The sequence below is a fragment of the Gopherus evgoodei genome, chromosome 4 (genome assembly GCF_007399415.2).
Source record: "Gopherus evgoodei ecotype Sinaloan lineage chromosome 4, rGopEvg1_v1.p, whole genome shotgun sequence".
Taxonomy (NCBI): domain Eukaryota; kingdom Metazoa; phylum Chordata; order Testudines; family Testudinidae; genus Gopherus; species Gopherus evgoodei.
In genome coordinates, this window is record NC_044325.1 from 49,909,638 (window position 1) to 49,929,929 (window position 20,292).

The 20,292-nt window shown below is 40.7% G+C and overlaps 1 protein-coding gene across 1 annotated transcript in view; it reads left to right on the forward strand.

Moving 5' to 3' along the window:
• The window catches only part of SNX6 (sorting nexin 6), a 49,258-nt gene that overhangs the window by 24,192 nt on the left and 4,774 nt on the right, over positions 1–20,292 (forward strand). Inside the window, exons 9-14 of the mRNA XM_030559989.1 lie at positions 131–236; positions 5,232–5,307; positions 5,997–6,036; positions 7,465–7,551; positions 8,477–8,636; positions 11,747–11,832. Coding sequence (XP_030415849.1) covers positions 131–236; positions 5,232–5,307; positions 5,997–6,036; positions 7,465–7,551; positions 8,477–8,636; positions 11,747–11,832 — 555 coding nt within the window. The remainder of the gene's footprint in view (positions 1–130; positions 237–5,231; positions 5,308–5,996; positions 6,037–7,464; positions 7,552–8,476; positions 8,637–11,746; positions 11,833–20,292) is intronic.

A 20,292-nucleotide genomic window follows, 5' to 3' on the forward strand; every position in this document is an offset into this window, starting at 1 on the left:
AAAATAAGTACAGAGTTCACTTACACGTATTTAAAGTATTTAATTGTACACAGTCATGCTTGTATACTAAATTTTATGTCATTATTATAGACAGCTGAATCTGTGTTCTAAATGCTGTTTTGTCTTTTAGGATGTAGATGACTTTTTTGAACACGAAAGAACATTCCTTGTAGAATACCATAACCGAGTCAAAGATGCTTCTGGCAAATCTGATAAAATGACAAGATCACACAAAAGTGAGTTTCTGTTCTCTGGGGTTGGGGGGAGCCCCATTAGTTGTAGCACACACTAGAAAACTTTGTAATTCTTTGTGATTGGCAGTGACCTTCCATTGATAACTTGCCTCACATGCAAGGAAGAGTAAAATTCTCAGGGAGTACAAATGTCTTTATGCAAGGAGAAGTAAACATAAGAGTGGCCTTACTGGGTCAGACCAAAGGTCCATCTGGGGCAGTATCCTCTCTTCCGACAGTGGCCAATCCCAGGTGCCCCAGAGGGAATGAACAGAACAAGTATTCATCAAGTGATCCATTCCATTGCCCATTCCCAGCTTCTGGCAAACAGAGGCTAGGGACACCATCCTTGCCCATCCTGGCTAACAGCCATTGGTGGACCAAAGACTAATCAGATCTTGGAATAACATATCTCTGGGTGTAACTAATGCCTGGGTGGGCGCCATGGTCAAGAGGCAAGGAGCAGAGCTGGCCTGGAGTGCAAAGTCATGGAAGGGAACTTGGGGCAATTGTGGGGGGATGCAGTGAGGCCTGGGGAGGCAGTGGGGGCTGAGGTAATGGGGAGTAGGGCAGGGAAGCCATGGGGGCCAGGGCAATGAATGGCGGATTTGGGGAGGCAGTAGGGGCCTGTGGCACTTAAACACAAGTCTGCCAAGAGTGCCATTTTCCCCATGGCTAATGCTGTACTAGACCAGTTGGAATTAGAATAATTTGCTTTTACACTGGAGACAGTGTGATTCTTCAGAACATCTCTTTTGGGGATAACTGAAACATGTATTTAACCTTTAGTTAAATTTTATGAATTTTAAAGTGCAGAGGTGGGTGGTACAGCTACATTTATGAATGAATTCTGTCACAAACCTGTTCTAGTTGGGAGAACTTTAGATCTGCCTTCAGTTACCTCGGTTCAATTCATGCCACACAAGAAATTAAATTTCTTTACTCAACCTCAAACTCATCTATGCTTCTTCAACCAAAAGAGGCAGTCATAATATGTCAGGGGAGTGGAGAGGTTTGTGAAATTTTGGCATGCCAAAATTTGGGGACTATTGGTGACCTTAAGTTCAGGAAAGAAATAAATGTCTTATTCCTCAGTTGCCCAGCTTCAGTCGTGGAAGGTGCCATTGGTATTAATCAGCTCGGAAACTTCTAGTAAGCAGTGTCTGTTGGGGCCATGTGTGTGCACCCACCTTCTTCCACTCAGTGAATTCCAAGGGCATACAAGCAGGCATAGACCCACCTGTGTCCTTCAGACTGCTAAAAGAGCAGTGAGCTGGCATAGCTCAGTGTTCTTGACGCATGCCTCGCTGAGTTGGTTTGTCCTTATCTTCTCTAGGGATTTTTGTTTGTGAAAAATTAAATAAGATTTTTTTTAGAGTAGCACTTTTCCCCCCAGTGTTCGCATATTTTTTTCAAGTGTCATCTGGGCTCAGCTCTTTTGCATTGCCATACCATCCTTTTTCAATACAGTTCTCTTTTATCTTTGTTTTTCTTTCCCTTTTGTTAGGGTCTGCTGACACAATGGCACCATGGTGAAGTGACTAGAAAGGCAGGCCTTTCAAGTCTTGCGCTTCATAAAACACTTTGACGCTGGTCACTGAGGGTTATGTGCAATGTCTGGTAACTGGGAGACGGTCACAATTTGAATAGATGTTGGATCTATCTTGCTTTCTCCTATGAAACCTGAAAAGATTAGGAGGGTCATCTTTAAACTGCTGTTGGAAGAGATTCTTAAGGCACAAGCTGTGGAGTCTGGCAGAATCTTCATTAAAAGGGCACTTTAATGTCAAAGATCCTTTGCAAGAAGTGACTGCTTACAGACCTGGCAAAAGTGGGTGAAGTCCCCGTTTTTGCACAGGTTAAAGATGTGAAGATTGGTGACAGCCGCACCTCTGCAGTAGCTCAAAGTAGCACTTTCTCAGGGAAGAACTGGGGAAAGGACATCTGTTTTTGCTGTAACTGTGATTGGCTTATAAGAGCCCAGTCTCCATAGGGAGTGTCTTCTGCCCTAGGGAAGGTGCACAGTGTTCTTGGGAATTCACATAAACAAAGTCCTTTCCAATCCCAGCACAAAGATAGGGATTGGATTTCTGAGCTTTCACAGCTATGAAAGCTTTCTTGCTAGAGGACAATTCCATATGCCTCCCTTGGTAATAGTAATTGACATCTGTGGAGTATGTTGAGGTGCTTACCTCAGCACACTGTTTGAGATTTGCAACCCAAGATGGTGCTGTTAGTCCCAGCCTGAGTTTTATGCAATTTCAGTTCTCCATTGCCCTAGAAGTGAGAACTGAACTGCAAATCTTGCATCCCAGTTTACCAGAACTTTTGTCTCAGAATCAGGACAAGATTCTTCACCCAGATTCTGATTCTCTTCTTAGGCTGACAGCTAGATGTCTGGATTTCTGGGAACACTAGATTGAGTATTTTGTCAAAGTCAAGAGGTTATATTGGAAAACAGGAAGCATTGACCAGGAAAACCTACTTGATGAAATGGAAGGGATTTTCCTTCAGAGCAAGTCAGAAAAGAGTAGATCCGAAATGGCCTTCCATTACTTCTGGTTTTGGGTCTTCTGCTACATATATGTTAAAAATATGAGCTACCACCCTTCATCTGTTTGCCATTTCAACTTTCCACCCTCTAATGCATGGACTGTTGATCTTTACTGACCCTGCAGTAATGCAGTTTGCCAGAGACTTACTCCATGTATTCCTTCTTCTGTGTGAACCACCTTTGTTAATGGGATCTGAAACTGGTACTTATGAAGCTAGTGGAGGCCCTGGTTCAAACTCCTGTCAGACAGTCTTCGTACAATTTCTCTGAAGATTGCATTCTGCATAGCTGCATTATCAGCCCAGATTCTAGTGAGAGCCAGGCCCTTGTGACTTATGTTCTGTAAGAATGGCCCTGTGTCCTCACTACAAATTCCTGTCTAAAGTGGTTTCAGGTTTCTATTTTAACCAGACCCTTAACTTTCTTGTATTTTTTCCCTAAAATTTATTCACGTCTAGCGGAGGTTAGATGCCATACTAGATGACATCAGGAATACCCTTGGGTATTATCTGACTAGGACCAGGACAGGATCTGTAACTCTCCTGTTTTTTATTTCCAATGTACCACAAAAATATGAGGGTCTGGTAGCAAGAGACTGACTAAACTCAAGAGATCACAGTTTCATTGATCCTAATGGTTGAGAAACACATGGCTCTAAACATTCTGAGGTATCGTAGTGGCCAGTCCAATCAAACGGAGCCTGGGGACTGATGGTTTCCTTCAGAGTTCTTTCTAGGGAAGTAAAGTATGGACCACAGGAATCTTGCAGAGATTCTCAAGCGTGGTCTGTGGAGTGCTTACTAATGATCCTCAGAGAGCTGGAGTGTCGCAAGGAGTTGTCATGTCTCACTTCCAGCTGTTAAGTTACATTAAAATATCATTTAGACCAGAGGTTCTCAATCTGTGGTCCACGGACCACCAGTGGTCTGTGATCTCCGTTCAGGTGGTCCACAGATAGTTCCCTTTCAGGTGCACACCTAGGTGGCTGCATATGAGAGAATGAAGGGCCACCCTCCTAATTAGTGTAGCAACACAGGCATGGCTCCACGAATTAGGTACCTGGACCCTGGAGAAGACACACATGTAAGGTGAGGTGATGGCCTTGGGGAGAATAGGGGGTAGGTGGGAGGGGGCAGTGGGGTGAGAAGAGGGGATGGGGAGAATTTAGGACATGCAGGGCTGTGGTGGTCAGAGAAAGAGGCAACTTTCCCCAGCTCCAGGGCTTCAGCTGCCAGGTAGAGACGGCCCTCCTCCCCAGCCTCACCTCTGTGGCTGCTATGGCAGGAGAGACCCCTCCCTCCTTCCCAGCCCCAGCTCATGGGCTGCAGTGGCGGGGGAGAGAGGCACATCCATTACATTAGAAAGGTAAGACAACTGATACTAAAATATGAGTTGTGTGCTTTTATTTGTAGAACAAATTTTTTTTTATTTTTTTTTATGTAGTGCTTTTATCCAAATCACTTTACAATAGTTAGCTAATGGTACAAACAACATTTGGAAGGATCATTAAATGGTCCGCCGAGACCCTCAGCAATTTTCAAGTGGTCCGTGAAAAAAAAAGTTTGAGAACCACTGATTTAGACTGATTAAAATAAATAATTTCCTACTATGACTCTGCTATATAAGCTATTATAGTAGTTCCACAGGCTGATATACAATAGGGAGTCAGAGGGAAGTTGGTCCAAAAAACAATCTGTTAAAACAAGGTCTATGCTACAAACTTTTTGTATCTTTTTTGTAATCTATTGTGATGAAGTACCATCAGAACAAGAATATTAACTTCCTTATATTCCTAAGGTAAAGTGAGTTAAGAAATTTCCAGTTTTCTCAAATATCTGAAAGCTGAAAGGCACACCACTCGTGAGGGCATGTAGGGTAGGTGTAGCTACATGCTGCAGTGAAAAGCAGGCTGTGTCCACACCATGGTATATTGTGTTTTTCACGGAAGTCACAGAGTCTGTGACTTCTGCAGCAGCCCTGTGTGGCTGGCCCAGTAGCCACCTGAGCAGCTTGGGTGCCCCTGAGTCAGTTGCATTGGCTGCTGCTGGGGCAGTCTTGGGGCAGCAGGAGTTTGGGTGTGGGTGGGCTTGGGGTTGGAGCTGCTGCTTACCTGGAGGGGGCTTCCCTAGCTCCACATGCTGGCTCTCCTGGCAGCCAGGCACCACCCCTGCGGCTCCCATTGGCTGCAGTTCCCAGCGAATGGGAGCTGCAGAACCGGAGTTTGGGGTGGAGTGGAGGCAATGCATGGAGCTAGGGTGCTGGGGCTGCTGCTTCCCAGAATTTCATCTTGTAATTCCTGCATCAAGTCCATAACTCCTGGTTGAACTAGAGCATTCCTTTTAGAAAAGCATCCAGTTTTGAAGAAAAAACTTGTGCTTCTTGAAATAATATTCATACAAGAGTAGAGTGAAATATTCAGTCTTAAGTCCTTTTTTTCTTTCTAGGTGTTGCAGATGACTGTAATAGAATTGGTTCTTCATTATATACATTAGGAACACAGGACTCCACAGATATGTGCAAGTAAGATTTTTATTGTTAAAAGTGATTAAATTATGGGACAGATTGCTACCCAGGGTTGATGTCTATTCCATTATCAGAATGGATTGAGTCCATAAGAAAGAATAACATCCAAAAGAATAGTTTCTTTCTCTTACCTTACCATTCCCCATATGCACAGCAAGCAGATTGTAAGGCATGACAAGAGCACGTCTAAGATCTGGATATATGCACGCTTTGTCATAGTCACAGCAGAGTGATCATGAAAAGTGGCATCGTTGTGGATCCCCATTCTTTCCCTAGAGTTGAAAACAAGAAGTATGCATCCACATGGAGACCTGTGCTCACTCAAGCTTTTGGTAATTGTGTCCAATATATTGAATGGTCTTTTGATACTCTGAACTAAATTGTACTCTTGGGACTCTGCACACTTAAACATAGGCAATTTAAAAAAATGTTCTATGAAACTTGCTTGTGAAAACGAAGGCTTAACCATATCATGTTAAGGCTTAACCATGTCCTTGGCATTATTGCAGGAAGGAGGTATGTATGAAGTTAACGTACAGATATTTGTCAATTCACCTCAGTTCTGGTGATGCTATACACCAGTTGCAGTACCAAATCTTGGTTTTGTGATCAGGTTATTTCGATCATTGATTGGCAATTGAACTGAAAACCATTAAAGTCATAATACGTATCTGTTTCGTTCCCAGGTTTTTTCTGAAGGTATCAGAGTTATTTGACAAAACAAGGGTATGTATCATTAAATCAATTTTTAGATGTAAACTTCTGTTTGTAATAATATATCTCAGTGTGTGCTATGATACTGACAATTAGTATCTTGGAGTCAGTGGTATTTTGATCAGCTTAAGTTTTTTATGATAAGTATTTGAGCATTGGGCAGTGGTGAGGAGGAAGATAGTGTGATAGGATTTTCAAACTGCTTTTTAAAGTAAATGTTTAGTCTTTAAATAAAACTACATTAAAAATGACTTTGTAGACTGTGTGAAAGGGTAAAAGAGAGGTTGAGGTAATATTTATTGGACCACTTGTTGGTGAAAGGGACAAGTTTACACAGAGCTCTTCAAAGAATTTGGTTTATGTACCTTTTGGCCTGACATTAATTTTGCCAAGTAAGGGGAGCTAGTCCTCCAAAATGTTAAGTGCTCAAAAGTTTTTTTTGTCTATTACTGCAACAGAAGTGATTTTAAAAGACTTGCACTTGAAGGAGCATACAGGAAGATTGCCTCCAAGTTATACTATCCCATGAGAAAGCCATCAGGAGTAAGAGTATAATGCAGTAGATTGAGTGGAAAGGACACTAATGGAAAGGGAAAATTTAAAAATATTGAGTTAGGACCTTGGTCAACAATCATTTGAGAGGTCAGCAAATTAGTTATGTAAATAGCTAGTAAACATGAATATTTTAAAACCTATTGGTTTATGCAGACATGGAATAATGAAGACTTTCTGAATCAGGAATGTTTCTTTAGATAAATGATTTACCCTGTTCTGTTTAACTACATACGGGTACAGCAATAATGTATTAGGTACATATTTTATTCAAAGACTGTTGAATCAGTTTATTGCCTTCTCATCACTGAGATTCAACTTCATGAGTGCACCTTTTGAACACAGTTACTGATTTGGTCAAAGCTGGATGTGTTACTGGAATAACATTTTAACACTGTAGATGTCGGAGATGAAGGTAGGTGCCAGCAACTGTACAGAACTGGTTGATCTTTCCAGACAGTTCATACAGTGAAATTGGTCTCTTTGAAGAGTATCTGCACTTGAATAGCTGATATGGAGTTAAGACAGAATTTTTATGTTCTGTTCAGATCATATGATGAGACTGTGTATTTTCCTCTGAGGCTATGTGAACTTCTCTACCTTTTTCAGTATACAATAAATGCCATTGAAAGTGGGAACAGAGTCCCTGTTAAAAACTGGCTTCCTATAAGACAAACAGGCATACCTAGCGCATTCCTATAAACAGGCATAACTAGCACATTATGCTAAAAACCTTGATTGTTTAATTTTTTGAAAGTGGTAATATCTGTGTGCATCATGCACTGTTGCTTTGCGAGTATTTGCACCTGTACTTGCATCAAACAAATGAAAAATTGGAGTCCAGATGTTTTGAGAAGGGTATATCACTTTTTTTTCCCCCCCTTCTAGAAAATAGAAGCACGGGTATCTGCAGATGAAGACCTTAAGCTTTCTGACCTTCTGAAATATTATTTAAGGGAATCGCAAGCTGCTAAGGTGAATTTGTGCTTTATGTTCAATGAGGTAGTGCACTACTGGAAAGAGTATTTAGGGATCACCTAAGTGAATGTAAATTACATTAATTCGGTGGATGAGGAATACTAAATACTAAAATCTCCAGCCTGTTAATTTTTGCCCTCTTCCCCCAGTATGACATTGGATCTTCACTCTTAAGAAAATTGTGGTCAAATTTTGTTTGTTCCTATCTGCAAGGCTAAATATCATTTGTGGATTTAGAAGCAATGAAAGAGTGACTTTGAAAAATTCTCTAAACTACTTATAATTCACAAACTATTCTAACTGTTGTGCTTAATTAGTCATACAGTTTGACAACTGTTTCATATACTCTAAAATCACTTAAATTAAAACAACAAATTTAAATAAAACTTTATTATAAGCAAAGTTGGTTCCAAAACTGTTTGCTTTGTGTGGGAAGAAACTGTTTTCCTTCTAACAGTTTGAAGAAGCAGTTTACAAAATTGTCCACATTCAGAAAAAGGTAGTGGTGATGATGGATGCTGTTGACATTTTTTAATACAGAAGGCTAGTACTATTTCTAAACAGTAGTCTGATTCTGATCTTCTGGGAGGACATGGAATTCCCCATACCTGCCTTCTTCTAAGTTTCTTGCAACATCCTTTGAAGCTTCTAGTGTTTGCCACTGTCAGACAGAATATTGGACTAGATGAGATCACTTGTCTGATCTGATGTGGGAATTTTTATGTTCTTTTTTGTTGCTGGGGTGGGAGAATCTGTTCTTCTATATTCACATGACTAAAGTTAGAATAATCTTAACAAGCGGGAATAAAATGAAAATCTTGAAAAAACAAGGTAGTCTATGCTCTGATCTAGGGCTAAAATTGAAGATATCGAACAGTAGGTAATTGTAGATTTTATACAGTCTTATACTTCGTTTTTGCAGGATCTCCTATATAGAAGATCTAGGTCACTAGTGGATTATGAAAATGCTAATAAGGCATTGGATAAAGCAAGAGCAAAAAATAAAGATGTGCTGCAAGCTGAAACTACTCAGCAAGTATGTTGTCAGAAATTTGAAAAAATATCTGAATCAGCAAAACAAGGTATTTGAGCAATCTTTGATCACACATTATATTTGCACTTTTAAAAAAATCTGTTTTCTTGAATAGCCTCAATTTTTCAGACATTTAGAATATGTTTACTGCTCTGAATTTTCTCTGTTTTTAATCTGTATTTATTTGTGACTTATCTGAGGACATTTAACAGTATTTTCCATCAATATTAAAGACTAATGGTCTTTCTCGTACCAATATGATGCTTAAATGGCTGAATTTCCTCAAATCAAGATACAAGTAACTAAGTTGTCACTTGTTTTGACATGCACAAAAGTGTAACTGACTGCAGATAGTGAAGACACACATAATTTTGTCAAGCTCTGTTGAAATGGCCTTACACAACTCTGCCTAGCCACTTCAGTGCTGATTTTCATTGACTGCCACATCTCATTGCAGGTGGTTATAGGTCAGAAACAGAGGAGCCAGTGAGGGGAGTTTTTTGCTGGGGATGCTAGTACTGGAGCTCTATCCCAAATGAAGCAGCTTTGGTGGGTGAAAGGTGCTCCTCCTTTGGAGAAGAGACTGTTCAGTGTGCTGCCTCCTTTCTGCAAGTCTTTTTCCCCCTTTGGGTTAAAGTTGGCTTGAGGAAGTGGTCTTCTGACCCAGTCAGCATCCCCTGTCCTAAATTAGCCCCTGGAGCCCACCTTGCTTCCCCATCCGCATAAGTCGCTAAAATTCTTTGGCTTTGTAAATCTGCCAAAGTTAGTGGCTCTTTGGAGAAAGATCCTGTTAGCCCCTGAAGTGTTCTGGCAAGCACATTGTCTTTAGACTACCTGCCTGAGCTGTTCTTCAAGTTAATTTTGCTCTGGTGTTCTCTGCAGAACTTTTCACCTGCCTGCTTTCACTCATGAGTGAAGTCAAGTTTCTGGGGCAAGTGATGAAGGGAGAAGAGAAGAATGAATTTAATCTTTAAATTAGGGCTGTCAAGTGATTAAAAAAATTAATTACGATTAATTGCGCTGTTAAAAAATAGAATACTACTTATATAAATATTTTTGAATGTTTTCCAATTTTTCAAATATATTGATTTCAATTACAGTACACAATACAAAGTGTACAATGCTCACATTATATTCATTTTTTATTATAAATATTTGCACTGTAAAAATAAAATATAGTATTTTTAATTAATACAAGTACTGTAGTGCAATCTCTTTATCATGAAAGTTGAACTTACAAATGTGGAATTATGTACAAAAAATTACTGCACTCAAAAATAAAACAATGTAAAACTTTAGAGCCTACAAGTCCATTCAGTCCTACTTCTTGTTCAGCCAGTCACTCAAACAAGTTTGTTTACATTTGCAGGAAATAATGCTGCCCGCTTCTGGTTTACAATGTGACCTGAAAGTGAGAACAGACGTTTGCATGGCACTGTTGTAGCCAGTGTTGCAAGGTATTTACATGCCAGATATGCTAAATATTTGTATGCCCCTTCATGCTTCAACCACCATTCCAGAGGATGTGGCCATGCTTATGATGAGTTCTGCTCAGTAACGATCCATAGTAGTGCAGACCAATGCATGTTCATTTTCATCATACGAGTCAGATACCACCAGCAGAAGGTTGATTTTCTTTTTTGGTGTTTCGGGTTTTGTAGTTTCTGCATTGGAGTGTTGCTCTTTTAAGATTTCTGAAAGCATGCTCCACACCCCATCCCGATCGGATTTTGGAAGGCACTTCACGTTCTTAAATCTTGGGTTGAGGTGTTGTAGCTATCTTCAGAAATCTCATATTGGTACCTTCTTTGCGTTTTGTCAAATCTGCAGTGAAAGCATTCTAAAATGAACAACTTGCTGGATCATCATCTGAGACTATGACATGAAATATATGGCAAATGCAGTAAAACAGAGCAGGAGAGAGACAGTTCTCCCCCAAGGAGTTCAGTCACAAATTTAATTAACACACTATTTTTTTAACGCACGTCATCAGCATGGAAGCATTTCCTCTGGAATGGTGGCCAACGCATGAAGGGGCATACGAATTTTTAGAGTATCTGGCACATAAATACGTTGCAATTCTGGCTACAAAAGTGCCATGCGAACGCCTGTTCTCACTTTCAGGTGACATTATAAATAAGAGGGCAGCATTATCTCCCGTAAATGTAAACAAACTTGTTTGACTTAGCAATTTGCTGAACAAGAGGTAGGACTGAGTGGACTTGCAGACTCTAAAGTTTTACATTGTTTTGTTTTTGAGTTCAGTTATGTAAGAAAAAAGTCTGCGCTTTCACGATAAAGAGATTGTACTATGGTACTTGTATGAAGTGAATTGAAAAATACTATTTAGTTTGTTTATCATTTTAACACATATATAATTTTTATTACAAATATTTAAAGTGAGTACTGTACAATTTGTATTCTGTGTTGTAATAGAAATCAGTATATTTGAAAATGTAGAAACACATCCAAAATATTTAATAAATTTCAATTGGTATTCTATTGTATAACAGTGCAATTAAAACTGCAATTAATCGCAATAAATTTTTTTAATCTCAATTAAATTTTTTGAGTTAATCACGTGATTTAACTGTAATTAATCGACAGCCCTATTTTAAATTTAATATTTAATTTTTTTTAAAGGGACACATGCTATCTGACTCCAAAAGAGCTTTACATATATGAAAATTATGATTAAGAGAAGCCAGCACAATCACATTTTAAATAGCTCCTTCTCTAACAGTATGTCTACACTGCAGTTACACGCACAGCAGGCTCATGACAGATGGCACAGGATCAAGGGGCTTTGGCTAAGTGACTGTTTAATTGCAGAATAGATGTCGAGCTTGGGCTGCAGCCTCCCACTTCATAGGGTTTGAGAGCCCGGGGTCCAGCCTGAGCCTAAACGTCTACACCATAATTAAATAGCCCTTTACTTCAAACACTCTGAGCCTGAGCCAGCTGGCACGGACTAGCTGCAGGTTTTTAATTGCAATATAGACATACCTTAACAATGCTGCAATAGCTCTGAGCCCAAGTTTTGGTCTTAGTCTTAAACTTGTGATTTTTTTTTTTTCCTCCCCATCCCAAGAGGAAAATGTTGTAATGCTTGAATGCACTGACACTGTTTTTAATGGAATCCCAAATTATACTTTACAGAACTTGTAGACTTTAAAACAAGAAGAGTTGCTGCATTCCGAAAGAATCTAGTGGAACTTGCAGAATTGGAACTGAAGCATGCTAAGGTAATCAAAACTTATTTTGATTGGTATTTAAATCCGTTTTTCCATGTTGTGTATACTTGGATAAGATCAGTTTGGTCATTTCTGAGTTATGTAATTTACTTTCCCCCTCCAAAAAGTTCAGTCGGTGCTGATATGAAGTATGAGCAGCTTCAGCTGAAAGGCTAACTTTTATAAAGTTGTAAACTATGGAGAATAGGGGTGCAGGCACAGACTTTGAATGGCACTTGTGCTCCTAAGTGCCTTCAGTTCTTTTTGAACATTTCCATCCCATAGAAAATCTCATGCATTGACTATAGTATCGCTGCCGATAGTATCTGTCTAGGTACCTGTATGACTCTCATTAGCATAATATCTGAGTTTCCTTCTCCATTATTAGTGGATTTTAGCCTTTCAGTCCCCTCCCAATGAGGTATGAAAGTATGCCTGAAGCTCATACAGGAAGTCTGTCACTGAGCAAGACACTGAGGCCAGATCTGTGTATAGATTCTTGAATATACCTTTGAGCCTTGGTTTCTTTTAGTTCACTAGCATAGGATGTTGACTAAGAAACTTCAGTTGCAGATAATTTACTGAACATGCTAAATGGTTTTAAGGAGGTGAATTATTTTCCCCCAAAAGAACCTAAGTGCACTGTCCTTAAATGTCATTTAAATGCATTTTGAGCAACTATTTTTTGGTCTTTATGGAGATAATTGCTTACTGCTTTTGACAAAGCTGCAGACACTGGCTATAATGTCTTATTCCAAGAAATTTTCCAGAAAAGTTATCTTGAATAATGCGAATTCTGAAGGAACAGGTGATTCAACTGTTACTGTTGTCTGTACTTGCCACCGATTCCATTAAAACCTTATTTCTGAGGGGCTCTGTTTTGAATATTTTAGGCTGAAATTAGGCATAGACACTTGAAATTCAAGCATGTGTGTAGATCTATTAAAAATGTACATCCATGCAACTTTTTGTTTAAATTGGTTTGGACATTTCAGTTTGATGTAAAACAATTTAGATTGGATGCCTTTTTAATGCTGAGAGGGGAAATGGCTTTTTTAAATGTAATTTTCAAGTAAACTTTTTTGCATTACTTTGTCCTTTTGTCATCCATCTTAAACTAAACTCAATATGTATTTATGTACTAGAATATGTGGGACCCTTCACTCAATTCTTATGGATCAGATTCTTATGGCTGGATTCACCGTTAGCCTTCTAAAAAAATTTAAATTTTAAAAAATTCTTGTTTTATATTGGTTTGAGTGTGATGCTTCTTGGGGCACCCAGGATTGAGAGTCACCTTGTTACGCTCTGCCTCCAGGGCAAGGAAGTTTTTCTTCTGTCAGCTGGATGTTAGTTCCCTCACACAGCCAGCCTGTCAGCCACTCAAGCACTCTCCTCTGGGCTATACCAGTCCTGCAGGTTGACAGTAGATACACCCCAGCTCCCAAGTCCCTTCCAAGTGTCTCCTTGTGGTATCTAGCCTCTGACTACCGAATATCTACAGAAATCCCAGATCCTCTGTTCCCAAAGGAACAGTGTCCCCCAGTTTACCATTGTCACGTTAGGCCACTACTCATGTATCACACACAGCACTTGAGTTCAATTATAGTAAAACAAAAGGAAACTTAAGAAAGAATAGAGATTCAAATAGGAACAAGTGTGAGTGATGGAAACAAGTGGATACATACGAAGCAAAATCATAAAATGGAAACGAGGGCCTAAACTTATTAATAGTTACCTTTCCTATCTAATAAAGTAGATTCTCAAAGTTCAGTCTTTTACAGTGCTTGCTAGCTCCAAGTAGCTAGGACACAGTCTTTCATGAAGCAACCCTGCTTATCAAGGTACCTCTTCAGTGAAATGGGTCTAGTGTTGTCCCGTCCCCACTCCCCCCATACTGAATCAGTCTTTTGTCTTTATTCACAGAGAGGGCAATCCCTTCACTGTCCTGTTGTTCCTTTTTCACTTCAAGTGGCTTTCATGATTATAGTTTCTTTGATGGTTTTCCGTTGACTTTTCTGGGTTGGTGCAAAGGTAGACAGATGAGCAATACAATACGTACTCTGCTAGCCAGGAAGGGAGACAGCTCCTTTCCACTTTAATGGGCCCTCCCCGAGCATGTTATTCCCTGGGGACTCACTTTTGCTTGAGGACAGTAAGGAATAACTTTCACTGTAGTTACATTATTCCTTTAAATATTACTCATACACACATCTTGCAGTGGTTATCGATAGGTTACAAGCTTTCAGTAGAGACCTCACATACTACCTCTATGAAAATGGTGTGCTAGTGAGTGGTGTGGAAAGTTTATCAAGTCTCAGACAGGCGCTACTTGTATTAAACAGTGAATCATTTGCCATTGGACCTCTGTCACACAGAGAAACCTGGGGGGTGCCCTGAATGTCCTCATTTCACTTTGTCCTAAAGATGCTTTATATTTTGGGAATGGTGTAAAATTTTAGCTTTTAGTTTACCAGAGATGGGAATCGGGGACGTTGTGTATCCAAATACTGTGTTCCAATACTGAGTTCTTATTTTAGTCAATAAGAACTTAGATTTCTAAGCATAGACAGTTTTCTTGGAATCTGTACGTAGTCATGAATCTATAGTACTTCCTTTTGTACTATTTGCTTTAATGTATGCTGCAAATTCCTTCCCTCTCCAGTGATTTAGTTACCCAGATTTCCTCACTTGCATTCATACTTTCCAGGGAATAGTAATGCTAATGCTAGCCACAGATTCAGACCTTTGAAAAAACTGATAAATTCAGACTCCACTTTGTCTCTGACCTAATGCTCTCAGTTTTCCATTCTCAACTCTAGCACTGTATTTACTCCTTTGGATAGTATCCAAGTCCTGCTTTGTCAAATATTGCAAAGCCTGTACATTAGCGATGTGATCTGCAGACAGCGTTGTTAATGGAGCAAGGGAATGCATAATAGAAAATTCTGATCAACTTGATCAATGGTTGTGAAATAATACCAATTCTTAGATTAAGTTAGTTAGTTAAATTCTTTTATTAAGCCTGTTAGTACTTGTTAGTGTGTCTCGTGGCACAAAATGCTAATGCATTTTGCATTCCTTTTAGATCTCAGGAAATTATTATAACTCCTGATGCCTTTGCATAATCTAATTTTGTTTTAACAATGTGACAGAATGTGAAAGAGAAACTGAAGCTGTAGCAAGATACTGTAGTTATATTATTTACCTTTAAGTTTCCATTGACCACTTTTAAATTTTTAGATACTCCTCTGATCTGTTGAATCAAATGATTGCAGTTGACTACTTCAGAACAATCCAAAGGAAATTTAAAACTTCAAAATGATCATTTGAATAGTTTTGGCTGTGGTCAAGAGATGCTTATTCAAAATAGAAATGTTCTGATCAAGTTGTCTTTGCCTCTCTCAGATTTTAGATTGCTGTCTCTGGAATGGTCATAGTAGGCATACAGTCACTGGCAAAATGGAATGCTGGTAAAAACCTGCTTCAGACCTCCAAATAACACTTTTTTTAATAAGAGATCCTTTTTTGGCTCTGGTGGATTTTCATTTTAAGGAACTGTTAAAAATGGTGTGTGGGAGAGGAGAGAAAACAAAACCCAGCAATGACCCTTCAGGAATTAGGTAGGAGGCTTTGATACTAAGGCTTATTTTGATAACGTCAGTGGTGGGACCAGTAAAACTTTAAGGATATGTCTCTCTCTTATGAAAATTATGGGGCAGGCTTTCGATCTCCTTACTATTTGACTGAACACCAGAAGCTGTTTTTTTAAACCTTCCTCCCAAATACTGGAATTATGAATAAGAACTTGTTTTCATGAAAAGTTCTGTAGATTTGTAAATGATGTCCACTGTACCTCAAAGCCTTATCTTTCTCAGAATCGATGAGATGGGGAGTGACACAGGCCTCGTGCCCCCTCTCTGGAACTGAATTTTTGGAAGGGGGATTATGTAAATTCCAGATACAAATCTAAAAGTGTATCTAAAGGGAAAACTAAAAGGAAAACTGAATTTAAATTGTTACCCTCCTTTGCCAGTAGAGGGTAAAGCTGTTACTGTAGTACCTTTTTAGACAAGTAAAAACCGCCAGAAGTTCTAAACTATGCAAGTTTGTGTAGCTTGTGACTGCTCAAAAGTAAATTAATAGAATCATAGAAGATTAGGGTTAGAAGAGACCTCAGGAGGTCATCTAGTCCACCCCCTGCTCAAAGTAGGACCAACCCCAACTAAATTATCCCAACCAGGGCTTTGTCAAGCTGACCTTAAAAACCTCTAAGGAAGGAGATTCCACCATCTCCCTAGGTAACCCATTCCAGTGCTTCACCACCCTCCTAGTGAAAAAGTTTTTCATAATATCCAACCCAGACCTCCCCCACTGCAACTTGAGACCATTGCTCCTTGTTCTGTCATCACTGAGAACAGCCGAGCTCCATCTTCTTTGGAACCCCCCTTCAGGTCGCTGAAGGCTGCTATCAAATCCCCCCCTCGCTCTGCTCTTCTGCAGACTAAATAATCCCAGTTCCCTCAGCCTCTCCTCATAAGACATGTGCCCCAGCCCCCTAATAATTTTTGTTGCCCTCCACTGGACTTTCTCAATTTGTCCACATCCTTTCTGTAGTGGCGGGCCCAAAATTGGATGCAATACTCCAGATGTGACCTCACCAGTGACAAATAATCACTTCGCTTGATCTGCTGGCAGTGCTCCTACTAATGCAGCCCAATATGCCGTTAACCTCCTTGGCAACAAGAACATGCTGTTGACTCATATCCAGCTTCTCATCCACTGTAATCCCCAGAACTGCCACTTAGGCAGTCGGTTTCCAGCCTGTAGCAGTGCATGGAATTCTTCCGTTCTAAGTACAGGACTCTGCATTTGTCCTTGTTGAACCTCATCAGATTTCTTTTGGCTCAATCCTCCATTTGTCTAGGTCATTCTGGACCCTATCCCTCCCTACTCTCCAGTATATCTACCTCTCCCCTCAGCTTAGTGTCATCCGTGAACTTGCTGAGGGTGCAATCCATCCCATCATCCAGATCATTAATGAAGATGTTGAACAAAACTGACCCCAGGACTGATCTCTGGGGCACTTCGCTTGATACCAGCTGCCAGCTAGACATTGAGCAATTGATCACTACCCATTGAGCCCAACGATCCAGACAGCTTTCTATCCACCTTATAGTCCATTCATCCAATCCATACTACTTTAACTTGCTGGCAAGAATACAGTGGGAGACCGTATTAAAAACTTTGCTAAAGTCAAAGTATATCATGTCCACAGCTTTCCCTCATATCCACAGAACCAGTTATCTCATCATAGAAGGCAGTCAAGCTGGTCAGACTTGACTTGCCCTTAGTGAATCCATGTTGACTGTTCCTGATCATCTTCTTCCTCTCCAAGTGCTTCAAAATGGATTCCTTGAGGACATGCTCCATGATTTTTCTGGGGACTGAGGTGAGGCTGACTGGCCTGTAGTTCCCCAGATTCTCCTCCATCCTTTTTTTAAAGATGGGCACTATGTTGGCCTTTTTCCAATTGTCCGAGACCTCCCCCGATGGCCACGAGTTTTTAAAGATAACGGCCAATGGCTCTGCAATCCCATCAGCCAGCACCCTCAGCACCCTCGGATGCATTGCATCCTGCCCCATGGACTTGTGCATGTCCTGCTTTTCTAAATAGTCCTTAACCTGAGGGCTCCTCACCACTGAGGGCTTCTCCCCCCTCCCCATACAGTGCTGTCCAGTGCAGCAACCTGGGAGCTGACCTTGTCAGTGAAGACCAAGGCAAAAAAAGCATTGAGTACTTCAGCTTTTTCCACGTCATCTGTCACTAGGTTGCCTTCCCCTATTCAGTAAGGATCCCACACCTTCCCCGACCACCTTTTTGTTGCTAACATAACAGTAGAAACCCTTCTTCTTACCCTTCACATTCCTTGCTAGATGCAACTCTAATTTTGCTTTGGCCTTCCTGATTACACCCCTGCATGCTTTAGCAATATTTTTATACTCCTCCCTAGTCATCTGTCCTAGTTTCCACTTCTTATAAGGTTCCTTTTTGTGTTTAAGCTCACCGAAGATTTCCCTGTTAAGCCAAGCTGGTTGCCTGCCATATTTTGCTATTCTTTCTGCACATTGAGATAGTTTGTTCCTCTGCCCTCAATAAGGCTTCTTTAAAATACAGCCAGCTCTCCTGAACTCCTTTCCCCCTCATGTTAGCCCATGACTGCCCGTCAGTTCACTGAGGGAGTCAAAAATCTGCTTTTCTGAAGTCCAGTGTCCGTATTCTGCTGCTCTCCTTTCTTCCTTACATCAGGATCCTGAACTCGACTATCTCATGGTCACTGCTGCCCAGGTTGCCACCCATTTCTACTTCCTCTACCAATTCTTCCCTGTTTATGAGCAGCAGATCAAGAGGAGCACGGCCTCTAGTTGGTTCCTCCAGCACTTGCACTGGGAAGTTGTACCGAACATGCTACAAAAATTTCCTGGATTGTCTGTGCACTGTTGTATTGCTCTCCCAGCAGATGTCAGGGTGATGAAGTCCCCCATGAGAACCAGGGCCTGTGATCTGGAAACTTCTGTTAGTTGTCTGAGGAAAGCCTCGTCTATCTCATCCTCCTGGTCTGGTGGTCTATAGCAGACGCCCACCACAACATCATCCTTGTTGCTCTAGCCTCTAAACTTAACCCAAAGACTCTCAACAGGCTTTTCTCCAGTTTCATACTGATGCTGTAAGCAATTTTACTGCTCACTTACATACAGTGCAATTCCTCTACCTTTTCTCCCCCGACTGTCCTTCCTGAACAGTTTATACCCATCCATGACAGTGCTCCAGTCATGTGAGTTACCCCACCATGTTTCTGTTATTCAAATCACATCATAGTTCCTTGACTGTCAGGACTTCCAGTTCTTCCTGGTTTCCCAGGCTTCTTGTGTTCGTGTACAGGCATGTAAGATAACTAGCCGATTTCCCTACTTTCTCAGTATGAATCAGGAGGCCTCCCCTGTTGCACCCTCCTCCTTGTGTTTCTTCCTGGTATCCCACGTCCCCACTTCCCTCAGGGCTTAGGTCTGCATCCCACAGTGAGCCTAATTTAAAGCCCTCCTCATTAGGTTAGCAAGCCTGCCTGCGAAGATGCTCTTTGTTAGGTGGATCCCATCTTTTCTTAGCAATCTTTCTTCCTGGAACAACATCCCATGGTCGAAGAATCCAAAGCCCTCTCTCCAACATCACCTGCACAACCATGCATTTATCTCCATAATTAGATGGTCCCTACCTGGGCCTTTTCCTTGAACAGGAAGGATGGACAAGAAGACAACTTGCGCCTCAAACTCCTTTATCCTCCTTCCTAGAGCCACATAGTATGAAGTGACCCCTGCTCTAGGTCATTCTTGGCAGTATCATTGGTGCCCACGTGAAGAAGCAGGAAGGGGTAGTGGTCCAAAGGCTTGATCAGTCTTGGCAGACAATCTGTCACAGCCTGAATTCTAGCTCCAGCCAAGCAGCACACTTCTTGAGTTTCCTGGTCTGGGTGCAGATGGATGACATAAAAAAGAATCTAACGCATCAGAAAAGAGCAGAGAAATAAACAGTGACAAGTTTTTAAAGTGCTTGTACACAAATGCTAGAAGTCTAAATAATAAGATGGGTGAACAAGAGTGCCTCGTGTTAAAGGAGGATATTGATATAATGGACATCACAGAAACCTGATTGAGTGGGGACAATCAATGGGACACAATTATTCCGGGGTATAAAATATATCGGAAGGACAGAACAGGTTGTGCGAGAGGGAGCAGTGGCACTGTATGTGAAAGAAAATGTAGAATCAAATGAAGTAAAAATCTTAAATGAATCCACATGTTCCATAGAATCTCTATGGATAGTAATTCCATGCTCTAATACAGGGGTAGGCAACCTATGGCACGGGTGCCGAAGGCGGCATGCGAGCTGATTTTCAGTGGCACTCACAGTGCCTTGGTCCTGGCCACTGGTCTAGAGAGCTCTGCATTTTATTTAATTTTAATTGAAGCTTCTGAAACATTTTAAAAACCTTATTTACTTTACATACAACAATAGTTTAGTTATATATTATAGGCTTATAGAAAGAGACCTTCTAAGAACGTTAAAATGTATTACTGGCACACGAAACCTTAACTTAGAGTGAATGAATGAAGACTCGGCACAGCACTTCTGAAAGGTTGCCGACCCCTGCTCTAATAAGAATATAACAGTAGGAATCTATTATCGACCACCTGACCAGGACAGTGATAGTGACTATGAAATGCTGTTCAAACAAACAACCCAAATGGTCAAACAGCCACACTTTTTGAACAAACACACACCTGGTCAAACAGCCAGCAACTAGCACCAGTCAGACAAATGGTCACAGTGGACAGTCAGATATTCACCTCATTAGCTCATGCAGCACCCACCATAGCTCAGTTCCTAGGCATTCTCCCTCTGTTTGCTTCTCC